The 27,110-nt window shown below is 38.7% G+C and overlaps 1 protein-coding gene across 13 annotated transcripts in view; it reads left to right on the top strand.

Moving 5' to 3' along the window:
• The window catches only part of trpm3 (transient receptor potential cation channel, subfamily M, member 3), a 221,555-nt gene that overhangs the window by 47,156 nt on the left and 147,289 nt on the right, over positions 1-27,110 (top strand). For 3 of the 13 annotated variants that reach the window (XM_028458386.1, XM_028458384.1, XM_028458378.1), the window contains exon 1: positions 4,080-4,653. The exons of 9 other annotated variants lie outside the window; for them this stretch is intronic. In XM_028458386.1, the coding sequence (XP_028314187.1) occupies positions 4,564-4,653 (90 nt within the window). In that variant the 5' untranslated portion in view covers positions 4,080-4,563. Of the gene's footprint in view, positions 1-4,079; positions 4,654-27,110 lie in introns of those variants that run through there. One more of the 13 variants, XM_028458387.1, reaches the window with a different exon arrangement.

The raw sequence follows: 27,110 nt of genomic DNA, 5'->3' as shown, positions 1-27,110 counted from the left end.
AAAGGCCCCATAGGATAAATGACTTACATGATGACTCCCACTTAGTGCTTTCCCATTTAAATTCCACACACACTATTACAAATTACAGTTCCACATGACCACTGTTATATATACTGTATATACATTGCTAGATATAGAGATACTGAGAAAGATTCATGGATAGATTTAACTGTATAGCTGTAAAAAAAAAAAGCTTGATTTTATTTGACTTTAACTCTGGGTATTACCTTTCAACGCGCAATAGGACTACAATACATAATTAAATAATACTTTTTTTTTTTTTTTTTTTAACCTATTACCTAAGTGCAAAAAGTGCCATTCTGAAAATAGAACACAAAAAAACTGACATTTCAAGCCAGTAAAGAATGAAATCCAAATGCTCAACTAAAACCGTCTACACAGCCCAGATTTCAGATAAGAACAGGTTCTTTTTCAAGAATATTAGCATTTCTACATTTTCTGGCAGCAATTGAGACCTTTGGGCATTGACTACGTCTCCTGCAGTTGAAAAGACGAGCTCGGTAGGAACCGCTCATTCTATTTTATATTTAGCGACGTTTTAATGTCATTATATATTGTCACACCATGTATAATATATAGTGTATTCACCTAATCACGTAGTTAAAGAGGTTATCAGTCATTCATTTCTTTTTTAGATCTTCATTGAAAAACGCAATACAAGATGGAGCAACAAATAGAGTACCAATGTGCTTTTCCAAGGAAGTGCAAGTGAGAGTACAAAGAAGCAAAATTTGTGTCATAGATTGTTTTCTCATGTGTTCAATAGAAAACAAAACTGTGCACACTACAGTGATCCAAAGGTGATAAATACTGGGAGCTCCAACAAGGGTCGCTCTCTACTGTCATTAAAGTGTGATTCACAATATATATATATATATATATATATATATATATACACACGTTAAATTTTGGGTTGTTTTTCACCTTAAGTAATTTAATATGAGCTATCAGCACTCATGTACTTCACTGTAAATTGCTTCCTTCAATCTGCCAAGTTGAGTTCCTACTGGGATATATTAAATAATGCGAGATAATTAAATCTCATCTTGTCTGGTCTTGTTCTTTGCCAAAGCTTTAATACCTTTTTTTAACATTGGCGTAATTATTGCTGCTCACTCAAAACAACAGATTGTGGAGAATGGCGCCCTCTTCTGGTCGAGGCCTGCATAGTTACTATTTCAAAGGCAAAAGTGGTCTCATTGTTATCAAAGACACACACACACACACACACACACACACACACACACACACACACACACACACACACACACACACACACACACACACACACACACACACACACACACACACACACCAGCTCTGCAGTAGATAACACTTTGTAGAGTGCAGCTTTTTTACCCATTAAAAGGTCGCCATCTAGTGGCCAAAAGGGAGAGTGCAGGCACTGAACTCAACCTATTGATCCATTGATGGAATGAGACAGAGGTGTGAACCAACCTGTGGGTCATCTCAATCAACAATATTATGAACACATACACACGCACGCACGCACACACACACACACACACACACACACACACACACACACACACACACACACACACACACACACACACACACACACACACACACACACACAGAGAGAGAGTGTTTTGGTAGAATACTAAAACATCTGCTCTGTCAACCCATGCTTCCCCAAAAGTGCTGTGACTACCTTAGTCTGTCAATCACCATGGAGATGAGTTTAGTCTACAGTTAGTAAACAAGATTATTGGTACATTGTGACAACAACCAAAAAGGCTTTGCAGAGTAAAAACACTAATTCAGGCACCGTATTAACAGAAAAAAAGGCTGAACTACACACAATGCAAATATTTATAATGGAAATATCACTACATAGTAACTCCTTTAAAAAAGAAACATAATATTACTGATATTCATTGCCCAAATGTGTCAAGGTGAGAAATAATATATATATATATATATATATATATATATATGTATGTATATATGTTGAATAACTTGTTTTACTTCAGGTATTTTAAACAAATACATCTTTTGAAGCCACATTATATAGAGTTGCGTGAAAGAACACACACACACACACACACACACACACACACACACACACACACACACACACATACACACACACGATAATTTGATGACAATAATATAATCTGCTTTGCTAAAAAATATTGATTAGTTTCAGTATTTAATACTATTCACATCCAAAACTGTTACTTTCTGCAGACATTTACTCCTCAATCAACAGCTGTTTTTAGGGAGATAACCCTCAAAAGTAACATCTTCATACAATAGTACACAATAGTATAAAGCTATCGAACCAAAACAAATCACACATTTAGCTTTTCAAACAACTGACCAACAGGGCGTTAAACAAAGCCTTTAATAAGTCCATGACTTTGTCGACTCTGTTTATTTTCCTTGTTATTGTTAATTCAACAATGTGTCTGGTGTCATGCCTGATATATGGCCACCCTAGTTATTGCTGAGAGAGATGAGCTTCATTTCTGTTTTCTTCTTCTTAATGGTTTCTTAACTCACTCACTCACTGCTCATCATGTTATGAAAGTACCAGGCTGTAGTGGTTTCTGCTTCACAGCAAAATAATGCCGCGGGGCATTTATTGTCTCTCTGTGTGGAGTTTCCATGTTCTCCACATGTTTTTATGTGTTCTTTTCTAAATGCAACTCAGCCTTCTGCAAACCTGTTGAACTGAAGAATCGTGTGAATGGTTGTTGGCTTTCACGTGTTGGCCCAGTGACAGAGTAACATGTTGTACAGGGGGCCGTAATCCCAGTGTAAACTGGATGTAGGCACCAGCAGACCTCGACCATCAAAGTGTGAAAATAAGGGAGACGGATAGATGGATGGGTTTTAAACCTTACTTGATCAGTGCAATCATCACCTTCTTGACATTAGAAATGGTTTTCAAAATTTGAAAAATAATTTAAAAACTAGGATGAGGGAAAAATGGAAAGGCTGTGGTGTTTTTTTTTAGTCATGTATCAAACATCATGGGCTGCTATTGCTCATATTTGCATTAGACTGTGACAGCACAAAGAAAAGTCATCTGACTCAATTCCCCTTAAGCTTTAAAACAAATAAAATGTGCCAATTCCCTGCAATCAACACTGATAATCTCTATTTATACCCAGTAACAGATGGTGATTATAAACAGGCACGTGCTTTATTTTGAGATGTTGAAAGTGACATTAAACTAAAAATACTTTGGCAGTTACAGCAGTTTAAAAAGGGATGATGGGTGCGAAAAGCTCAGCTTGTGTTAAATGGAAGCTATATTTGGAGGTGTGAATCTTTGTTTCATTACTTTTGCAAATACACAAAACAAGAATCAGGGCTGTTAGAATAGAAGCACGTTCACTACTTGTCATAATTGGAGTAGATGCATCATAAAGCCAATCAAATTATGTTTATTTGATCAATAAATGATTGCAGCCCAACACTTATGACTCTGAATACAAAGGAATTGCACTTGGGGAGGAGGTGAGGATGGTAGGAGGAATTCAAAATGAATGTTCAATGTGATTACAGTCGCCTCTGTGGTTTGCATCCATCTCTAACCTCCTCAGAGGATCAATTGTGTAAATATGATGAGTGACATGCAGATTTGTAAGTAGGTCAATTTCTTTTCCATTCCTACAACACAACTTATCTATTCAGTGTCTGGGTGTTCACACTAAAGACCCAGCTTCACTTTACTGCACTCCTTCCTCTTTGGACCACCACTCAGTGCCTTGTCACATCTTTTCTCTTTCTTCCTGTTTTATCCATCTTCTTGCCATCATATTTTCTTGAATTTTTTTCCACACCGACTCTTTTTCTTCTCATATTTCCTTCCTTATAGTTACATTTGAGTGGGATAATCAGTTTTTTTTTCTTTTTTCCATCCTCTTGTCTTTGTCTTCTCTGTTCTCCCTTTTTTTCATCCTGGAGATGGAAGAGTGCATGCAGCCTCAAATCTAAGGCACTGCCTGTCAGCCTGTTCAGTTGATGCGCTCTGCGCTGTTCTCTCCTTTCCTCTTCTCTCTCCTCTGCGTTATACTGCACTGTACTGCATTGCTCGTATTTTCTCTCTCCCTTCTCTCCTTCTTTTTCTCCTCCTCTACCTGCATCCTCTCAGTCTAAGCGCTCTTGCCTCTGGTGCGCATTGCTGCGCTCTGCGCTGTTCTTTTGGAGCAAACTGTACATTGGGGATTTTTTTTTATAATGCACCAGAGCTGAGTACACTTCAGTTCCTAGTGACAGAGGGATCCAATGCTCCTGATGCTTCAGGTTGGACTTGCCTTGGATTTTTTGGATTTGCCAGAGAGGGGCTGTAAGGATGCCCCAGTGAAAGCTTCACCTGGGAAGTAAACACTTGGTGGTGGTAACGATAGATGGTTATCCAGTTAGGGTCATGCCCTGGGACTTGTGTGCTTATCGGCAGTTGGAGTTGGAGATCATCTCCCATATTTGTGCCCATTGTGGGGCAGCACTGATCCTGGTGCCGGGTAAAGCCACCGGACACCAGTGGCTGCACCAAGAGTGGACATCATGAACCAGCTGGACGCTCCACGGCCACTCAACTGGACCATCAGAAAATTGTGCCATGCAGCCTTCCTGCCATCTGTACGCCTGCTAAAGGTAAAGGAACCAAGAGCTGGGAGACAAAACAAGCGAGAGAAAAAAATAGATGCTGAGGGAGATGTAGTAAATTTTGTCAGGCAGCCGTGCCATCCTGCTGCTTTTCAGAGGAAGATAAGTAGAAAGGGTATGGAGATGCACTTGAGGCGAATTTTGGTGTCTTTAGTTGGATGATGAAATCTGAACATGAAAGCAAGGCATTTGGAAACAATAATAAAGAAACAGAAGCATGCAGGAATGAGGGGCAAAGCTCCCCATGAAGCACTGTCACAGGAGAGCTTGGAGGTTTGGAAGTCTAGGGATGCGCAAAGAGTGAAGGATAAAAATGGAGACAGAGAAAATTGGAGCATCACTCTACACTGCTATGCAAGAAATGACACTGAAAAAAGAAGCAAGAGAGAAAGAGAAGACATCAAATAGTTTTTTATTAATTTGTGTCCAAAAACATGGCACGGATAAACAGTGTAGAAAAAACACAAAGAGAGAGTGTAGATACCTGAAGTTCAGTACAAATATAACAGAAATCCTGAAACATCCATCGAGCAAAAAGATAAGAAACATCATAGTGGCAAACTCAAGAGACATGGGGCGAGAGAAGATCTGCGGGAAAGGCTGAGCAGGAATGTTGAATTAGAGATGATGCACAGGACACAGGAGCTTTGGGAAAGAAGTGGATGAAATTCTAAGTGACAGGTGCAAAAAATAAAAAAAAATCACAATGTAGCTCATTGTCAGGCATGCACAGAGGACATGTGTATTTTGTCGGACTTTTCACCCTGTCAGGTGTATATTCATTGCTCTGTCCGAGTGGCAGTGGCATGTGTCAAGTAGTCTTTGTAATTACATTTGTACCTGCTTACTTACAGACAAGTGTGGCCTAAAAGGAGGTGTTATGGACTCTCTGTCAGTGGAGCTTTTGTCAGAGGACTTGAATGCCTCCTTCATCGTCCTTTGATCAGGCTTTATCAAAGTGTCACAGAGAATTGTGTGGCTGTGATGTTGAACCATGAAGCCCAAGTGCCTGGGCTCATATGTCAACCATTTGCATATGTATTACCTGCTTAACTGAATATCATTGTATTGGATAATTGACATTGCTATAAGTGTGTGTGTGTGTGTGTATGCGCGTGTGTGTGTGTAAGAGGTACATTCACAATTCCATGAAGGACAGTGGATCCCAATGTGTATTCATTATGTTAGACACAATGTTTTCTTGTTGAAATGGAGGGCAGTATTCCCCAGTCCTGATCCGGAGGGATCCTGCGTCATGCTCAGTTTTAATGTTTCTGTTCTCCAGTGCACTTGACTGAAATAAATGGATTGTAATCAGGCTTCTGCAGAGCTCAATGTGCACCCATTCAAGGAGAGATGGCATTTAAGCATGCAGATCATTGGCTCCACTAAGACCAGGACCCAAATACTGAAGTAAGGCACCTAGCTGTGAATGAAAACCAATCCTGGCCCAGAATTATTTTCTTGATATGTGTCAGTATATTATTGTACAGACTAGTGCAATGCTCGTAGGAAGTATGTATTGCTATGGAAAAGTGGGAGGTTAAGTAGCTTTTTCATGGATGACCAAAGTGAGGTTGTGTCTGAAGGTGGAACATCAGGGACATTTAGGTTTGTTGTGAAATGAGTGATAACTGTTTTCACATGTTTTGGCTTTTAGCAAGGACACTGTGGGGAATTGAAGCCCATCTATTCCGATTCCAGTTTGTTGTCTTTGCGGATTCCGGATTTCCTCAGCCCGGAACAGAATCAGTCCAGACTCTTTTAGTGTCACTAATCCACAATAGTCATTTTAGATGCACAGAACGGGAGCTAACCGCCGGCTATATACCGCTCCAGCTTGCACCGCTGCAGGTACAAATTCGCGGTCACGTGAAGCACTGGTGCGTCCGTCAACTCAGGATTTGGGCGTGTGGGTGGGCTCTCTAGTGATTGGCTCTGCTGCGCACGTGACTGTGTGGATCCGGTGGACAATGATCGCGGATTTTGTAAAGCATTTATTAAATTATTTATTAACGTTATCAGTGCAGTCCAAAAAAATCCAACGTCGCACACCCGTGAAACCAAGCAGCAGCCATGTTGAAACTCTCAGGTCAATCTGATCCTGATCCTCAGAGATATTTGAGGAACACACACACACACACACACACACACACACACACACACACACACACACACACACACACACACACACACACACACACACACACACACACACACACACACACACACACACACAGACAGACAGAGATTCCTTGCGTTTATAGAGGTAGGACTGATGACATCATAACTGTAGAGGTTAGGACTTGATGACGTCGTCACTGTAGAGGTGATATCATCACTGAGTCTATTGACTCAGGAGGTGGGGTGTGGGGGTGGGGCGTCCAAACAAATCTGACGTTGCACTTTGTTGAACCAAGCAGCAGCCATGTTGAAACTCTCAGGTCAGTTGGATCCTTTGTGGTGCAGTTGGATTATCAATGTAAGGCTGCACTGTTTGGCCTAAAAAAAAAAAAAAAGTTGAACAAAAAAAAATTAGACTTTCTATTTTAATTACAGGTGTCTTCTGAAACTGCCTAAGATGAAGGAGAACATGTTTATAAATGCATTGTTTTAATTGTGCCTGTTTTTCACATGGTGAAATGCCACCACATCAACATCTGTGTTCCTTTTCCACTGAGCTCCTGTCTTTTTTTGGAACACCACACGGAAATGCTAGCATTAGCAGTGTTTTTCTTCTCCTTTGCTTACCACACAGAAACTGTAACACTCCAGCGTGTGGTTTTTCTGGAGGTGTTGAGATAACTTTGCGGTGCTTTAAAATGGGGTGTAATTTGCTGATTTGTGATCATCCCAAATTGTGAAGCTTCCTATAGAGGTTTTGCAGCTGACGTCACAGGTCATGTGATCTTTGTTTATCAGCCACCTTTTGGTTGGCACTTAGCTTGAGCGGCTTGGGCTCGTGGCACAGAGATCATGGTGTTTCACTGCTGTGCTGCTGGATGTACAAACGTGCAAGGGAAAGTCCCTGGTTTTTCCTTTTTTTTGCTTCCCAGCTGACAGAAGGTGATGTGTTTGCAGCTGTCAAACTCAAACTTTTGAACTCAGTTCAGAGTGAGACTCTCGCTGCAGCGGTTGGTTCAAATCTGATAAAAAACACATACATTTGTCCAAATGAATCTACTTATTTTGCATTTAACATTTGTGTGTGTGTGTGTGTGTGTGTGTGTGTGTGTGTCTGTTTGTTGTCCAGCCGTAAATTTACAGCACTTATCATAGACATTGCCGCTTTTACAGTTTAAATGATCAACTTACGGAGTTACTAAAGTATGAGTTCACTCAGAATGTAGGCTTACTCAAGAAGTTAACCGCTTTCATTTTGCCCCGGTAAATTGAGGAGTGTACACCCTCCCACTGCAGCCGTCTCACTGTAGTGGAAGGGAGGGGCTGCTGCCTCGGCTCTACAGACAGTGGTGGTCGGGGGAGTTGTCGCTTGAAAAGTTCACATTTTTTTAAACTTTGAGCGGCGAGGTCACGCAGGACCCAGTCGCCGGAATCACGCAAGTCGGGCCGCTTGAAAGGAGTTCGCTTTAAGTCGCGTTATTTACATTGATTTTGAATGTAATCAAGTCAGTGTCAGCGTCATGTGGGGGCATTCGCGGGCAGTGCCCCCCCCCCCCAGCTGACCTACTGTGCCCCCCCCACATACACACACACTCTTCCCACCACACGGGGAGCTTTTTATTAATCAAAGATATCTGATTGGCTATCACAACGGACTGTGTCCATTCACTGACAGCAGATGGGGGTCTGCTCCATAGATATATTATACTGTGGTGTAATTGTTCTACATTTGTGCCATTGAACGTACCCTAGAGCTGTTGTTAGGATCAGCCAACAGAATGTGTCTATGTCTATGACCTACTCTGTTGATTCATGTGATGTCACTCACATTGATGCATCGGACCGATGGTTTCCTGCTGTACAAACATGTACTACTGCTGCATCGCGACAAAGCTAGAGCGAAAAATTCAGATGGAGGGCAGGAAGTGAAGTTTGAGAATCTGACATCTGAAATAATCAAAATGTTTTGTGGAGTTTACGGCTGCTCCAATCGTTCTAACGGAGAAAAGGAAAAGAGATTTTGTCGAGAACCAATGGCAAGAAATGTATAAAGCTCACAGAACAACTAAACCTTTATCCTGGTAATTTCTCTGCGTGAGATATACATGGTGTGGCGTGTGAGCGTGTGAACAGGTTGAAATGCACGTCTCTCACACTGAGAGCTTTAAGTGTACGGTGTGCTAAAATTAGCAGGAATATTTCAAACACTATTAACAGTGATTAAAGCGTAACTATGTTGCTTGAATTGGTCAATTAGGCATTCAGAGGTGGACCTAATATAACTTAAAAGTAGAAACCCTGTAAAATGTGGCTTGATTTTTAGCTCATGATCAGTCACACAACTTGAACTGTGGTCTGCTGACATGCTGATGCCATCCAAGATGGAAGCATAACTAAAACCCACCTGGTATCAGTGACATCAGTGCAAAACCTCTAAAGCAAACACCAAAATGCTTACATTCCATTATTTTCCTCACATTGTGTAGACTGTGCAGTCAGAGGGAGGAGGAAATTACTATTGATTGTGAGGTGATGATTTTTAAAATTGCCCTTACTTGTTACCATTAAAATTGTAAAACAATTTTATTGTGCAGACCATGAAGTGTGTTGCGTTTGTCCTTGAACATATTAGTGAACAAAGTTCCATCCTTCTCCAGTTAGATTTCTTTCACATTTACACTTACATACATCAAACCAAAAGAAGAACACTAATGACAAGCTGCTTGAACGGCTGTTGTAGCTGTATGGTGCTCGACAGCCACACAGTATGCCGGACTAAATGCTCTTGTCTTATGGGATTTGGTGGTTGTGTTTTTACCAGCTGAGTTTAAACAGCAGGCCGAATCCTTTCGTTACACAGCACAACACCAGAGGAGAAATGCTGCTGAGAGGAGAGACGACTGCTTTGATTTCTGCCGTCTGCCAGCACTTTTAGATTTTCTTCATTCTGTCTGAAGAATTAATATCCACTTTTAGAATGCTGCAAACATGTCTGCCTTGATGGAGTTGAAAATTTGACTGAAACCTGTTTAATTTATTCACACATTGTGTTCCTTTGCCAAATGACTAGATGGATCAAACCAACAACCCTCATGTAAGAAAAAGTATCCAATGATGGGCTAGTCCATGCTTTTGGTTCGCCCAAATCCTCATATTGCAAATATGTCCGCGGAGAAGACATTCTTTTGACATTACCTTATATTAATGCTGGGCGATATATCGATATTTTAATTCATATTGACATGTTTATTAGCACAAAATCACATGAGACTACATCGTTTATATCGATAAAGTTCACGTTGCGTTAAAATAGCAATACATTTATTTTCATTGGCTGCAAGTCCGAACCTATTTTGCCTCTCCCTCTCCTGTGTCCGTGTTTTGACGAAACACCCACCCCCTTTCTTCCACTCACTCACCTCTGCATCGACAACATAGAGACAGTCCACCACCGAAAAGTTGGTTAGTAAAAAAAAAAGAATAATGGTTCAGTAATTTGGAAATGGTTTATCTTCAGAGTGTCAGATGACCAGCAGCAAAGTGTGCTTTGTAAGGAATGTCGAAAACCAGCTTCAACTAAAGGTTCGAGCATGACAAACCCACCATAAAGTGCAGTACAAGGAGTGTGTCAGCCTACGTGCAGCACCTGTGACCCAAACCACAAAGCCTCCCCAGCCTGCTGCAAGCTTCACTGGCCCATAGTGTGCCCTACAAAAAACTGAATGAAAGGTGGTGCAATATTACCAAAGTCTATGACATGCTCAGTAAAACACTGTGTGTCAGTGAGTGTGCGCGCTGTTGAGATCCGGAGCTCTCCACGGGTTGACTTTGTTGTAAACTGGACTCAAAACAACTCGTGACCATCACACTGCACGTTTATTGTATGCAGGGGAAGCTCAAACACTGCTTATATGTTGTTTCAGATGGGACGGTAACAGAAAAATAAAATAGAACTCCGTCCTTGCGCTCAGTACACGTGCAAGTGTGTGCGCATGTTAGTAGTGGTAACTGTTTATATATTCTGTATGCAACTTTGGATAATATTATCTGATGAACTCACAATTGTCAGTAATAATAAATAAATAATTGATAGTTAATTATAGTAATAATAAAAAAACTGTACAGCTAAAGTTGTTTTTAAAATGTGCACAAATGCACATAATTTGTTTTATAAATTGTGATAATTGTTTTCTAAAACACTGTTATAAAGGTCCCTGTGTGACATGTGGGCTTTAAACTGACTTATTTTAAGGCTTTGCCTCTGAAAAAAACAAAAAAAAACCCAAAAAACTAACAGGTACGCTATGCTATAATAGTTACATCAAAGAGAAACATCAATATACAGTATATCGAGTATTGCCATTCTGGTTTGATTGTATGCGTCAAAGCATCATCTCAAGGCAAGGACAAAAATATTGCATGAAAAATATTGAGATATATAAAAAAGGCCATATCGCCCAGCCCTACCTTATATTAACTATGAATGAATTTGGAGGGTTTGTTTGGGTCAACCACAAACACCAAAAATGTAAGCATCCTCTATGTCCCAAGTCACACTTGAAATTGTGGAAATTCTTTTGGGCAAAAAAGGGAATCTCAAATCATTGAGGAAGTTGTAGACTGAAGTCATTGTCTGGAAACAATCCGTTGAAATCTGCCTTTAGCCTACAGTACCATGGACAGCAACCAGTGCCTTACATGAAATTAGACTGAGCAAACTTAGAGAACACTTTTAGTACAGTTTCTCTTGTCTAAAGGCGACATCAGCCTAGTCGTGTGAAATGAAACTAATAACCTGTGAAATCTCTGCACGACAAACACCTTCCTCCTTTGTCCCTCCAACTTTGCCATTCAGTGCAAAGCATACTCAAGCATGTGTGTGTGTGTGCACGTGCATAATTGTGTGGCTCCTATTTCTATATGAAAGATGTTTCCTGTCTTCGTTTGGGATGTAAACATGGCCAACAGATTGTGTGTGCCTGCATGTGTTTGTGCGTAGGTGTTCACACATGTTTTGCAATAAGTATGTGCTTTCATAATACAATGTTACAGGCACAGCTGACATTGCAGCAAATAAATATGTTGCCAGAACCGATGGGTAAGCATATGATCTCAACCCTGTCATCACAATAAAGACCCTTATGTAGAAGGAAAAGAAACCTTTCTGTTGTATTGGGCATTGCTAATAGCACCCAAAGTGGTATCAGTGTCTGCTTTGTGTCATCAGATCTTTACTACCAGCTCTTATTTAAGGTGCTTAAAGTGATTATCTGAAGGATGAAAAGAGAGAGAGATTAATCAAAAGTGAACGTCTCGATGTCCCTCCCTAAACAGCTCCACTTCCTCCTCCTGCCTCTGTAAGAGCCAAACTCATATTTACCTGTTTGCTGGTGTGATACGCGGCCTTAGTTTAGCAACACGTCACTTTGTTTGACAGTCTCCTCTACAGGAAGTCAAATCCTATTGGCTGGACGATTGCCGTGCGATTTGCAATTTGTATAGAGTTTTATTCTATAGGATGAAGGCGGGACCTTTATACAGTACATTGACGTATTTGAATGACCACCGGCGGTAGACCATAATAAAATACTAGTTAGGCATTTTTTCACCTTTGAAAAGAATGATACATAAACATCTCAGAAACTGTGGATATGAGCTTCACATTAAAAATAATCAGTCATAGTCTGACTGACTAAACTCAGGTCTAAGTCACTTTTTTTTGTCATTCTCACCTCTTCTAACCACAGGAACAGACCATTTACGATGATAGTCCATTGTTTTGTCCAACCACTGCGTCACATTGGGTCACAAACACATCAGATCATGTCAAAGGCGATACAAGGAGATATAACGGTTACTTAAATGAAACTGATTGTTAGCGCTCACGCTGCGCTTTGGATTATCTACATACTGGATAATCTATATACTGTAAAGGGCAGGGATGGCCTAGTGGTTAAGGGAGTGAGTGTGTGATTGGAGGTTCACTGTGGAATATTGATCAGTTCCTAACCACGCGGCTGCTAACTGCTCCCCGGGCGCTACACCGTGGCTGCCCACTGCTCCTCAGGGATAGGTTAAATGCAGCAAACACATTTTGTGTGTGTGGCTTTACATATTTGACAATAAAGTATATTCTATATTAAACTGCAGTGACGATACCCGTTGAGGTAGTTTGAGAGGGAGAAGCTCACATTCTTATGTAGGGTAGGAGGAGCGAGGTTTGTCAGGAGGACGAGTTTCCAACTTGCCCGTTTGGAGCTGACTTTTTACAAAATGTGAAATAGCAAGGGAGGGAGGAAACAGAACTTTTTCAACTTTGACCCTCTGAATGAGGCTAAAGGAAAGTATATCACGATAGCAAAACATTTCATAATACTACCCCTTTAAAACATAAAACTTTGGGCCTGAATAAGTGTTGTAAGGTTTACGGTTCAGATGAGATTGAACAACACAAGTCGAAGAATCTCTGAGCATCAGAAACAGCACATCATCTCTTTACCTTGTTAGTAAATTCAAGCACACAACCAATGACAGATGACAGGGATGATATCTCTTCAGCATCTTAACTGTGTTCTTCCTAATTTATCATATCATCTTTAGACAACGGGAGGTTGTTTTAATTCATTAATTAAATAGTGTTACGTCTTGTTTAAATCCAACTTGATGGGACCCTGTTTAATTTCTACAAAGGTAAAGACAAACACCATTCCTCTGTCAGCCACTATCTGTCCTTAGATCCGCTTTTTCTATTTGTACATCATATCTCTTTTAAAGCAATTGTTTCCAGAATGAAAAAAAGCATAGATAACACTCATAGATAACACTCATAGATAACACTCATAGATAACACTCCATTTAATGTGAAATACATGTGGAAAATATTATTTTCAAAGAAAGAAAATATAAAGTTATGTAGGGGGTTGAATGGTTTTTAAATGGTATTGTTTATTATTAATATTAATAAAATCAGTACCAGGGAATGCCATAGGATTGATTAAAGTGTCCCAGATAATGTTATTTAATAAACCTTTTCAGGCGTTGGTGATCCTTTTCTTAATATATTATTACCTATAGATTAATAGAAATATTTTATTATTATTAAATAAAATCTCCATATTATTCCCGATGTACTAATAATAATTTTTAAAAAAATACAATGTTCCTATAGTAAATTCCCAAAGAAACTAGTTTTGATGCACAAGGATACATGTGGATACTTGAATATTGCAATCCTAAACTAACATATAAAGCATGAACGTTTCTAAACCATAAAGATAAGGTTACTCAGCTTTAATACCTTCTAATATAAACAAACAAATAAAAGATTATGAACATTGATGACATATTAATGTTTCATCCTAAGCAGTTTGATTCTATGGTGTTGAAGTCTTATTTTCGAGGTGTCCTGGGTCCTGCATGCATTCCAAAGAAACATTGTTATCTGGAGACTGGATCGTGTGCAGGAAGTGTCAGAAAAGCAGCTTTGGGGAGGATAGGATGAATTTGAATCCACAAACGTTGAGTCTGTTTGTCCACTTAAAAATCTGTTCAATGTTCAAAATAGGACATTTTTTTATGGCTTTGAGGGAAATATGGTAAAAAAAGGGATTTTTCACCAGGTCTTCTGTAAAGATAAAGTTCAGTATTCAGTCATCTCTCCATAAGACCTGTACAGTTACTATCTATAAATATGTTACATAAGGTGCAGCTTTCATCATCTTATTTAGGTCTGACTCACTTTTGTATGAGGTGCTATTTTTATCTTCCTCATCCTTTATTCATTTTAAAAGAATAGTCCACTCTTGGAATCTGACAATCAAACAGCCACAACTACTACATTCTGCCAACCATAGGTGGCACCACTCATGTTGGTACTTTATGCAGCAGTGAACACAGTCAAAGAGTTAAACACAGGAAAACCAGGACTGTTGAGTCCATTTAACTCTGCCTCTTGAAATGTGTATAACCTTTAAGCTCAACAGAACTACAAATGTAAGACATTCATTTCCCCATAAAGAACCTGTACTCAGTTGATCACAATTTAGATTTTCTTTCAGAGCATTGGTTCATTTAACCTTTTGTGTCAAACACTTTATGTGCAACTATAATTGTGCTTCCTTTACACTGTTGCATCTTGTGGTGTGGATGGTGATGACAAGAAGGCGGTGAAGAGGAACTCTTGGGGACAGCTGAGTTGTAAATAATAGGCAGTTCATTAATACAATCAGAGTCCAAAACAGAATAACAAAAAAGACTGACCTGGGAAAGCTGCTGGCCAGATGATTGCATTTCCCAACAGGCAAATGCCTATATACATCAGAGGAATGTCATCATACAGGTGGCATATTAGCTCATCACCATATATGGAATCAATCTGCTTTAGAAATAGTTTTGAAAAAGACAACCTATCAATCATTGAAACAGGAGGCCCCTCAGGTTTAAATATGTACCAAGTGGTAAAGGAGACATTTGATTTAGAAGCGTAGGTATTCTTTAGCCATCATTGACATAACCCACGAGGCGCCATTCTCTGAAAATATCATTACTCAAAAGTTCTAAGCTCTAAGTTCTGCTGTGAGGACACACGTACGTATATTTGAAACAGTCAACCTTAGTTGAAAAGAGTATAAACCTTTTAGTACCAGAATGTTAAGTACTTTAATACACTTCAACACACTCAGCCAGTGTTGGTGCAGTTACTGTACCTTGAAAAAATAATCTGACTATTGAGGTTAGAGGCATTCAACAATCTCAAAGTGAAATTATTCACTGAATTTACTGATTTAGAGACAGATTTATTTCATCGTTTAAAGCTATGACATTTAACACTCGGCTCTTGTAAAAATACAGTTTTTACCACTGAAATACTAACTGAAACTGTCTTTATTAGGATAGGCATACATTTTACGTAATGTGAGTTGTTCAGCTTTGTCCAATGTCTGCATTTCCCAGCGGGCCAACATGATAAAGAGTTTGCAGAATAATTCTGTATTTTAATTCCACAACAGAAACTAGAGGAGCTCTGCAGTATGTGTGTAAGGGAAAGATATCTGTATCTGTCAATGGCCCAGTGAGATGTAAAATATCGGCATATGGAGTATTGGCCAAAAATTCAATATTGTGCCTTTCTGGGTTAAGCAACTTTGCCTGCTGTGATTGAGGGGGTGGGGCTTCACTGTAATGCTAAAACTGCCAAAAATCTTAAACTGGGTAAGACTAACACTCCTGCTTGCTTTACATCTTTGACATGCAAAGAAGTCTCTTTATTTGGTGCTGAGATTTTTTTAGTAAATGTCCATTTATGTTGAACGATATCACCAATGAGTCTGATGATGTATTTGATGGTCAGAATGGCATGGTGATTGGTCAATCAGCCACAGGGGAGGGGCAAGAGAGCCACAAGTGGCTGCAAAGTCATAAGTTTCCAACTCAAAGGTTAGGCTTGTTGCAATTTTGTTTTTTGGGTTTTTAAAAAATATATAATTCAGTTGTTAAAAGGCAAGAACATGTATTGCTTTTTACAATTAAACTTTCAAGCGAAAATGGTTCTAAATAACACAATAAAATTGCGAACTATTACAGAAAAAAACCAAAACAAATCAAAGGTTGTTATTTCTAATATATAAAATGTTATTGAGTGGAAGGGAACTGCTGTGCTATGGCTCGATGTTTACTTCTGTTTACAGTGCCTCAGAGGGCTTCACCCCAAATCCCTCCTCTTGCCTTTCTCTTACTTTAACAAATACTGACAGATCTGTGTGTGTGTGCGAGTGAGATGCAACTAGAGCAAATAGTGTGATGTTATACGCTTGCCCCTGGGAGGGTCCTTTACTCTCTTTCTCACTTAGTGTTTTTTTCCCCCATCCTCTCATAACGAGGCCTCAGAGTTGCCGGATGTTTCAGCGCTTTCTTGTTTGCGTCTCAATTAACCAGCAAATCCAGCATTTGTGAGATATTAATTTCAAAACCCTCTCACTAATGAGCCAGAACCAGAACATAAGCTGGCAATTAACACCTCATTTCTTTATGTGGGCACACACTGACAGTATATTCCCTGTCTGGCACTCTTCCATGCCAGGCATGGAAAGTGAAAACGTGTTGGTGAATGAATAGTTTTTATTTTCAATATAAAACTAGCCAGAGACTATGTTGAGCTGTCATGCCTTCTGCGGCCTTTGTTACCTTCGCCAAGCATGAAGGTTGTGTTTTAGCCTTTGTTTATCTGTCTGTCAGTGTGTTAGCATAGATAACTTAAAACAGTATGAACGAATTTGGATGACATTTTTTCGGAAAATTAATACAGTAAAAGGGACAAAGAATAGGTGATTAAATGTGGTGATGTTCTGGCTACCGAAAGAAAATATATAGATATATATACAGGTATATCCCATTTATTTTCCCATCCACACTGTGGAACTTCTCGTCGATGATGTCATAGGTTGTCTCAGAGTCAACAGCTCAATGTTAACAGGTAGTCATGGTAACACAGATCAATGTAGTCACCGTGACCGGAGCGTGTTAGCTGAGCTTGAGCTGCTTAGCGGAGGTCTGCGCTCTCTGAGTGCATTTCTAGTTTATAAATACATTTGTCTTGAATTAATGTAAGAGATAGAGGAAAAAGGCACATGCTTACCAGTCAGCTGCTGAATAATTTATGAAAACCGATGCTATAAAGAAAAGCATTTTTAGTACAAATGTATAATTTCACAAATCCCCTCCAGCTTTTCCTGCCGAGATGTTTCACGTGATAAACCTCAGTGACACACACTCATGAATGCAAATCATATTTCTATGTTCTCGCAGCCCTTTAACTGTACGAACAGCAGCAGCCTTCATGGGAAGGGAAGTTGTGAACTTTGACTGTTGACCTTTTTTCTGTAAACTGCCTGAGGGAATATGTGCAGGTGACAGGGAGGCATTTCCATTATGCATGAGGATGATATGTCACAAGGTCTCGTGAAGCTTTTAAAAAAAAAATACTCTGAAGTAAATCTAGATCTGCAGGATATACTATATTTGTTTGGTTGAATGTGTGAACAAAGGTTGGTCATTGACAATTGCTGAGTGTGTAAATTAAACATTTTTTTTTTTTCATCCAAGGGCTTTTGTGCAAGTTTGCTTTAACCTTCTGAGAAATATCAAGTGTTAAGTATAGAGGAAGAAAATCTCACATTCAAACATCCTTATTTAACATCCAGAACCTGCACATCTGCAAATACACATTTTATTCACCGACTCTTCCCCCACACTTTAACAGGTAAACACCACTTCTTTCTTACCTTCAGGTTGACCTCGCACTAAATCAATGGATTAGGAGAATTCTTCATTAATTGACAGACACAGACTGGTGCTTTTAAATCCAGTAAGCTGTTTTTTTTGTTTTTTTTTAAGTAGGAATCCCCCAAGGTTGCAGCATTTTCTATAACACTAAAATAATGCTACATTTGAGGTATGCAGAAGACATTGACCCACTAGTAGGGAACGTCAGCTGGGTTTAGACTGTTGTGTTGTTGCAATAGTAACCCTGTTTGCACACCTGACTGACTCTGATGCTTTTCTCCATATCATCGAATTGCTGACCTGGACAAAACATTTGCACATTTGTTCCTGTAATTTAACAAAAAAAAAGTCACGAAACAGTGACTAATTAGTTCACCTTACAGTTTCCAAAGCTCGTCTAGTTTTGGCATAAATTTTTTTATTTACCTGGAGAAGTAGTCCAATTTTACATTAATATGTCAAATTAAACAAATATATACACTACCGGTCAAAGGTTTTAGAACACCACACTTTTTTTTTTTTTTTACTGAAAATATTCAGTTTATTGTGTCATTGCACTCTGAAATGAAAGCATAGAACAAATAAGCAATTTGAGTTGAAAAAGAAATCATGGAATCAATTTATAGACCAAAATGTATTTTAAACTTTTGACTTATCAAAGTACATGTGTTCCAACACTGCTTTTATGGAGACAGAGGAGGTTGTAAGTAACCAGGAAAAGTTGGAACACCTGTAGGAATTAGTAGCACCAGCTTTCAAGACTGATTCAACCTTCATTGCTGAAGATCAACTTTAAATTGTTAACCCACTCTGTGTTCCCTGAAAAAAGGCCTGTTTATATAAATCTGAAATGTACATTATTTTTTGGTTTTGGGTAAACAAACCTTTACTGTTCAGTATTTACCTTTGTACCATGTCAAGCTATTTCAGAATCAGAATCAGAAACAACTTTATTGACCAAGTAATGTATGTTATACACACGAGAAATTTGACTTGGTGAACTGTGCTCTCTCTAATAGTGTAAACATTAAATAATAACAATCAACTAGAAAAAAATAAATAAATAAAAAATAAATATAAACATAAATATAAACAGTTTTTAGACTAATATGTGCAGAACTAAATAAAATAACAAGATAATAATAATAATAATAATAATAATAATAATTATAAAAATATTATTATTAATAATAATAATAATAATAATAATTATAAAAATATTAATAATAATTATAAAAATATTAATAATAATAATAATAATAATAATAATAATAATAATAATAATAATAATAATAATAATTAAAAAAAGAAAATACTAATATTTATTGGACTTGCGTGACTGGAATTGCAATAATAAACTTATAAATTCTATATGTATCTCACATATATATATAAATAGATGTATCTATATATATATATATATATAAGTTAACACTTTTGACTGGTATATATGTATATGTATATACTGTACTGTATGTGTGTGTGTGTATATATATATATATATATATATATATATATATACATACTCAAACTTGTGGATTGTGGAAGCACCAGGAGTCTACAGACCTATTTTTTTTTTTAAAAAAAGATTATCCTTTACACTCATCTCTGGCCGAATATTCCCCTTCGGAATCAGTAGAATATCACCACAGTCTCCTCCACTGGTACGTCTAGTTTTTCTTCCGCCGTTTCTCTCCACGAAAAGCAAATCAGCAGCTGGTCCCAAGTGTAAAAGTATTTTGGTCTTATATCACTTTTTGTGACTTTTATTTTCTATTAAAGACACTTTGTAGCTCTCATCATGATATAGTTACTGACTCAGAACATTTCTGCAAAGCTGATGTTCTCAACTGGTGGGTCGGGCCATTATGTGGGTCACAGTCGGTCTCGGGCATTTGCCCCATTGTAAGATAAAGAAAAGGATGTGTGCCTTTCTTTTAAAGGACATTTTTATTATTCAGTGCCACCTTTACTCCTCTGAAAGTACTTAGCAAAACTTTTTTCATTGAATAACCATTGATAAGATATGAAATGTCAAACTTGTAACTTGTCAAATATGTAGTTTAAAAATAAAGGCAGTGAGAGTAAAAAGGGAATTTTTTTACTCTAACATAATTATTTGCCAGACGCCGTTTTATCAATAACTTGTTTTTTTTTAAATATTGCCCTATAATGATACTGTTGTTTTAACTGCTCTCCTTTTAATTTAATAATTTCAACATTTTCTGTGGTTTCGGCTGCAGATTGTCATACTGAAGGTTATTACGCCCTTAAGCTATAAACCAGTTGAGAATTGCTGGTCTAAAGTAAAAATTCTGAATATTCTAGGATCTATTGATCCTTCTTACATATGTGTAGGGGGACTTAGACAAGGAGTAATAAGAGTTATAATATTAATTATTATTATAAGTAACTTAATTTTGCCATAGGAGGTGCCACCTGAGATTGAGTTTATAGTGTCTGAGATCACTAGTTATTAATACCTTGTCTACTCTTCATAACAAACCATGTTACAGTATATTACACCTCACAGTTGTTGGGATCTAAAAATAATCTATACGTTTTTGACTTCTTCATTTGAGAGACCTAAAATAATTGTTTCCACAGTTTTTAATGTGTCTGATAAGCCCTGAAACTCTTTAATTTAAACACTCACACAATGATGGACCGTTTCACATGACCTCATATTCAGCAAAAGAGTTGGTCTGCCATGCTAAATCATGCTTGTACCTGACACCTTGGGGTACAAAGGCAGGGATATACAGATAGACGCAGACACAGATTGAGATGCACAGAGAACAGAGATACAGAAAACCTTACAGCCCTAAAAGTAATTAAAGAGTAACTAAACCCCAAAACCATTTTTTTTGTTCTGAAAACAAATATTTGTCAATGAAGGACTGACCTTTCTAAGGGTTTAAACCCAGCTATTACCATATAATGTTGCTATTAGCAGAGATGGATGCCAATGAAGTTTTGGAGGCAGGCTCCGCCTCTCCTATAAAAACTAGCACTTGTGGACTCTGTTATATGTGGCGAGTAGTTTGGATTGAGAGAGTTACAAATAAAGAGGTATAGTGAGTATTGAGTAGCTATTTAGCGGAGCATGGATTGTTCTTTGGAGATGTTAGAGAGTGACTGGGCGTGTCTTTACTGCTTCAGGAGCCCCGCCCATAATCAAGCCATTTCAAAAAATTTCCAGCATCGGCTCATTTCAGCCAACATTTGATGGTTGAGTTGAAATACAGTTGCTGTTCAATCAGCTGAGAGCTTTTCTCCTATTGTTACAGACACACATGCAGGTGACGCCGGCATTGACTTGAAGCCAGACAATCATTTCTTGGAAAGAACCTTGACATGCAGCTAGATTATCTCCACTTTTTTGATGTCGGCAGCATTGACAGCAGCATCTTAGTGTCTTGCAGTCTGATGAAGAAGGAATGTGTACATGTGTATGTTTTTAACTTGTTTAAACCTCTGGCAAACAACAGGAATGGACAAGAGGCGGTCTGAGCATGTCTGAGCATGTGGTGGGCTGTGAATAATTGATACGACCTTGGTAATTGTGGTGTGTAGCTTTGTGTGCGTGTATAAAAAGGCTGTGTTGGATTTTAACGTCATCTGAGTCCAACATGTACATTTTTGCATATTCTTCTTTACTGGTTTAAAATAAAACAATTTTTTTTCTGCTGGGTCATTTTAACACCTAATATCTGGATAGAGGAAAGAGGATTCATTTACACATCCAATGTGCCACGTTGCTGAAACAAAGATGACATATTTTATAGCTTTGATGTAGTTATTAAAAAAAAACTGCTGATGTAATGCGTTTGTTTTTTGATGCTGAAAAAGATTGAATGTTTTAAGCTTCATGTTTCACTTCAAAACTATGAGAATAGCATAATATTTCTTGAAAAATGTGTCGGCAGCTGTGTAGCTTTACTGCTAGAAGTCCCAGGCTCGATTTTAGGGGTTGAACCATGAATATTCTGATGTGGGATTTGCATGGTCTCGCATGGGTTTCTCTTGGTAATGGTTGGTTCCAAATAAATTCAAATATGCAAGATTACATGGAGTTCATGCAAGTTCTTGGTGTGTAATCCACCTGGTGTCCCCACATGCAGGAGAAATTCATATATAAATGAAATCTTTATTTTTCTGTTGCTATCTATGTTGCTATCCATAACACTGTCTTTGCGTTTATTTGCAGTTACAGTTCGGTTTCATTATAGTCTTGTAATGAAACCAAATTAGAATCAGTTAAAGTACTTTTATCAAGCTGTGCATTTGCTAAATCTGCCAAGGAGAGTATATTATATCCAGGAGAGAGAGCTTCCAACAAGGCATGACTTCACTGATGGATGGATGAATATTCCCTATTATTGTGTTCTAATAACTCTAAATAACTCTTTACAGCTGCAAAAATGTCATAATAATCTGCTCTCCACAGCGGTACCACATGTTTCTGCTCTGTTGGAATCAAGTGAGAAGGGGTGTAAGAGCTCTTATATTATACTTAACGTGTTAAGTAGGGTAATTTAATTGTTTTTGACAATACGAGTCACTTAACAAAGTGCTTGGATGAGAAGATGCGCTAAAGTCGAGTGCTGTCGGTTCACCGCTCTGGAATGTCTGAGTAATGATCTTCATCGCTGTCCCAATCTATAACTTCTTCTGTGCGCAATTAGTGCTTCCATCATCCTGCATTACTTTGCATCTTTTTTTAAAAGTACTTTAATCCTTAAAGACTGTGTAAAGCTAATTCAGGCTTTTTTCATAAATGCATTAAATAGGTCATAAATTTATTCCTTAAAACTTGTAAAAAGCCATTCAATCATTAACAATTTATTTGTGGAGCTAGGCTTCACAAACAGAAATCATAGCCGCGTAACGTAACGGAGCAACCATTAGCGTAAACTGCTGCTGAAGCACATCAAACGTCCGCGGCCTTTGGCTAGGGGCAATTCGGCCCCTAACCAAAAACAAACCACATATTTGGACTCGGGGGAATAAAACGCGTCCGCTTTTTTTTGCACCGCGATTATGTGTTTGGCCTCTAGGGGGCGCAGTTCTGACTCTACCTGGGAGATATACACATATTCTGACTCGGGCGGAGCTTGCATTGTGTAGAAACGTTGTTGTCTCATGTCTCATTCAGCAGTAAGTAAACAACAAACTTCATCATTATATATGTTAAAAAACGTGACCACAACTTAACTCTGTCAGCCGGTGACGCGCTTTCAGTGTGAGCTTGTGTATGCGAGGGGTCTAGAACGAGCAGGGAGACAGGGAGATGTGATTGGTTAAAAAAACGGTCAAGTGATGTGTTTGGATTAGCATGAGGAAAAAAACACAAATGGATGCTGAGGAGGTGAGTAGAAGGGTGGCCTTTGGCTCATTAAAAAAATGATGTTAAAAAACACATAAATGACTCATTCTGGAGCTGTGTGCTGTCTCATATGTAGAGAGCGGGTCTCGAGTTGTGTGTGAAGCTGCTTGTGTGTGAAGCTGCTTGTGTGTGAAGCTGCTTGTCGTGTTTATAGCTGTATGCAGAACGAGTTGCTAGTAAATAAGTTAGAGTTATTAAAGAAACTCGCCTCAGATCATTCTACATGTTTGACACAGATTTGAACGGGGGTTTGGCTGTAACGGGATTGGACTTAAATAGAGATCGGCTTCATTTCGGTTTGGATGGGTTTGGGTCGTGTTCTGTCGGCCTAAGGATGTGTCTAAAGGTGCGTTCACATCGAACGCGACTTCAGCCACTATAATCACTTAAAGCGCCTGTGATGAGTCGCTTCAACATTGTCGTGACACAGCGTCACTCAAAGGCATTTGAGAAGTTGAAATTGTTCACCTTCAAGTGACACAAATTGCGCGAATCCAGAGACTTTGTTGCTCAACCTGGGTAGCTGGAATCGCGCGAGTCGCGTCGCTTGAGGGGAGGTTGCTTGATGTTGCTTGACGTCACGTCATTTACAGTGATTTTGAATGTAATCTAGTTGCCAGAGTCAGTGAATTTGCATTCGTTGTGTTTGCACCTTCATGTTTTAGGCCCAATTAAAGCTCTACCCAACACACGTATATGTACTTCGCTCTAATTGTAGTCTCACTCAAACTATTTCTTACGGAAAGTGTTAAAGAATTATGCCTTGAGACTTTACAAGTCAAATATTGGGGAGAGATATTTCAACCTTTTGGTCAGATTTCTATACCAACAACTTCAGATGAAAACACACTTTAATCTGTGAACAAATGCTGCATGCTTGCCCATATGTCTGCATGGACTACATTAAAAGCATTAGAGGGTCTTTGATGATGATTTCTACCACTAAGCTGTGTGTCTGAAAACTTGGTCCAAAATCGACGGATTATAAATGCATCACTGTGAGTCTTGAATGTGTTGCACGCGTAGTCAAGAGTGACAAAAAATGTTGATATTGAGCTGCTAGTGATTAATAAAAAGGTCTTTGTAGCATTTTTCTCCACTGACTTTGACCCATTATTGTTTTTCTTGTAAAACTATTGAAAAAAAAAATAAAATTAATAATGGAGTTTATATCGCCGATTGCCATTTCAAAGCAAAAATATAGAGATATGAATCCATATCACCCAGGCCTAATGTAACCAAAACAGTAACTTTTTATCTTGTAAAGGATATTATCATCCAATCTGTGTGAAATGAGGCGTTCAAACACTGTTTAAAGTAGGATTTTATTACTATGAGTGTGTTATCTCAATAACAAATAGAAATCACTGGACTGATCTGCTGCCTTGTTATGTAGCAAGTGTTGCTAATGCTACACCACTTTATTTAAACAAAGTGAAAAGCCTGTGTGTGACTAAAAGAACTTGTCAGCCCTTTTGTTTGATGTTACTTGTACTTGGAACCAGTTTGACGAATTCCTTACATACAACTTCAGGTGGGTAGAAACATAAAGCCAACCTAGTTTAATGCAACTTAGCTAAAATTACAATTTTATCAAAGTAATCCATTTCATCTGACTGAGGCTAGTAAGTAATTTATATAGTCATTTTTGTCTAGCTTTAAGCTAGGCTATTACTGGATTTCTGGGATATTGTTGCGCCACAGCCGTTAGCAAGATAGATTTGTTATTTGAATAGCCCCACCTCAGGTAGGTAAATCTCATGCAACACTGATTAAAGTCCCCTCCACCCACCCACCCAACCACCCACACACACACACACATACACACACATGCACACACGCCTGACTATCTGCACGCTTAATATTCACACAAACCCTTTTTTTTATTCGGCAGGCATTATCTGGATCAGCTTTAGCATTTCAACTATCTGAATCACTTACTCTACATTTTGACAAATATTCTCCTCCTCCCTCTTTTAGGACTAATTCTCTATTTATTAATCTGAAGAACATTTCCCTCCATATTTCCCATCCCTGTACTCGGTGAACAACCATCTGCCTCCAATTGCATTCAACTCATCATCAGCATCATTTTTCCGCAGCTGTTACAATGAACTGTTTCAGCATTTGTGTGATCCCACTTAGTTCATTAGCTGAAAGTGGGGGCAACCTAAATCATGCCGGGGCAGCTTTAATTCCCAGAATGCCTCATTCAAAATCATTTCACTACATTGAGTTTTCATTTGTGGATCAGCACACAGAAGCGTCTTAAACACATGCAGGGGTTTACATCTACTAAAACACAGAGGTAACAGTGTTTTATTGCATATGTGATTGGCTTTTTTTTTTTTGACAACAGTAATATTTCTGGTAAAAGCTGTATTTTACTTTTTCAGCAAAATGGCTGTTTCCTCAGATGAAAACTCACACTTTAATCTGTGAACAAATGCCGCATGCTTGCACATATGTCTGCATGGACTACATTAAAAGCGTTAGAGGGTCTTTGATGATCATTTTTACCACTAAGCTGTGCGTCTGAAAACTTGGTCCAAAATCGACGGATTATAAATGCATCACTGTGAGTCTTGAATGTGGTGCACACGTACATACACACCACATGCAAACAGAGTTTCAATGTCTGCTTCTTCGTTCCTGCATGTCTTCTACTCTTTGCATCGCCTCTTTTCCTCCTCCCATCGATCACTCAAACTTTTGCCCCCTTCAAATTGGATGCGCAGCTCGTAATCTCATGGCGCAGCTATTGGACAGCACCCTGGAGAGTTGGACCAGCTGCAGCTAGCAGGGGTGCATCATTGAGAGTACATGTACATTTTGTTGCGTGAGTGCACTTTGTGTTTATCTGTTCAAAAATATAGATCTTAAAAACATGCATGTGTATTAATTATATCCTCTTTTTGTGTGGAGGGTAAGTGGGATTCTCTGGGTGCATGTGGTTGTGGGAAATAAAGATAGATTTGGGGTAAAATGATACACATGAGCAACAGAAGAGGGAAAGGGGTGAATGTGAGTCCCTATGAGTGCCTGGAAGTGCGTGTGCGTGGCTGAAAATTGGATGCTGGGACATAGAAAATGAAAGTGAACAGCATGGGCACACAAGGCTATTTTTGTCCCTCCATCAGTCTCTCAGTCCGTCTCACGCTCACATCTTTGATCCCTCTCTCCCCTCCTCTGCCATCTTCCTAACTTTACTCCTTCCTTTTTTTTCTCCTTTTGTTCCGCTCACATCTTTTCTTATTTGACACATTCAAGCTGGGGGCTGCTCATTATCTTGTCAATTAGCATTGCTTTCTCACACCTTAAAGGTTGAAATTGAAGGGTTTGCATGTTCTCCCTGCATATAAATGATATTCAGAACCATATATGTTAAACAAAGTCTGTAGATTGACCACAAGTGGGAATGTGTGTGATAGTGTATCTTTGAGTCTAACACGCCCCAAACCGTACAGCTTAAGTGGATCCAAGAAAGAAATGGGCAACTTTAACACAGCGGGGACCACAAAATGTGGTTGTCTGATATGAGGACCACGTAATCAACATTCATGTTAGCATTTAGAATAAAGAAAAATGAGCATTAATACATGAAAGGACAACTCGTTTGTGTTTTTGTTGTTGCATAGTGTGTTTTTGCAGT

The sequence above is a fragment of the Gouania willdenowi genome, chromosome 9 (genome assembly GCF_900634775.1).
Source record: "Gouania willdenowi chromosome 9, fGouWil2.1, whole genome shotgun sequence".
Classification (NCBI taxonomy): Eukaryota; Metazoa; Chordata; class Actinopteri; order Blenniiformes; family Gobiesocidae; genus Gouania; species Gouania willdenowi.
The sequence above is the reverse complement of the archived record's forward strand: the minus strand, read 5'-3'. Positions and strand labels throughout refer to the sequence as shown.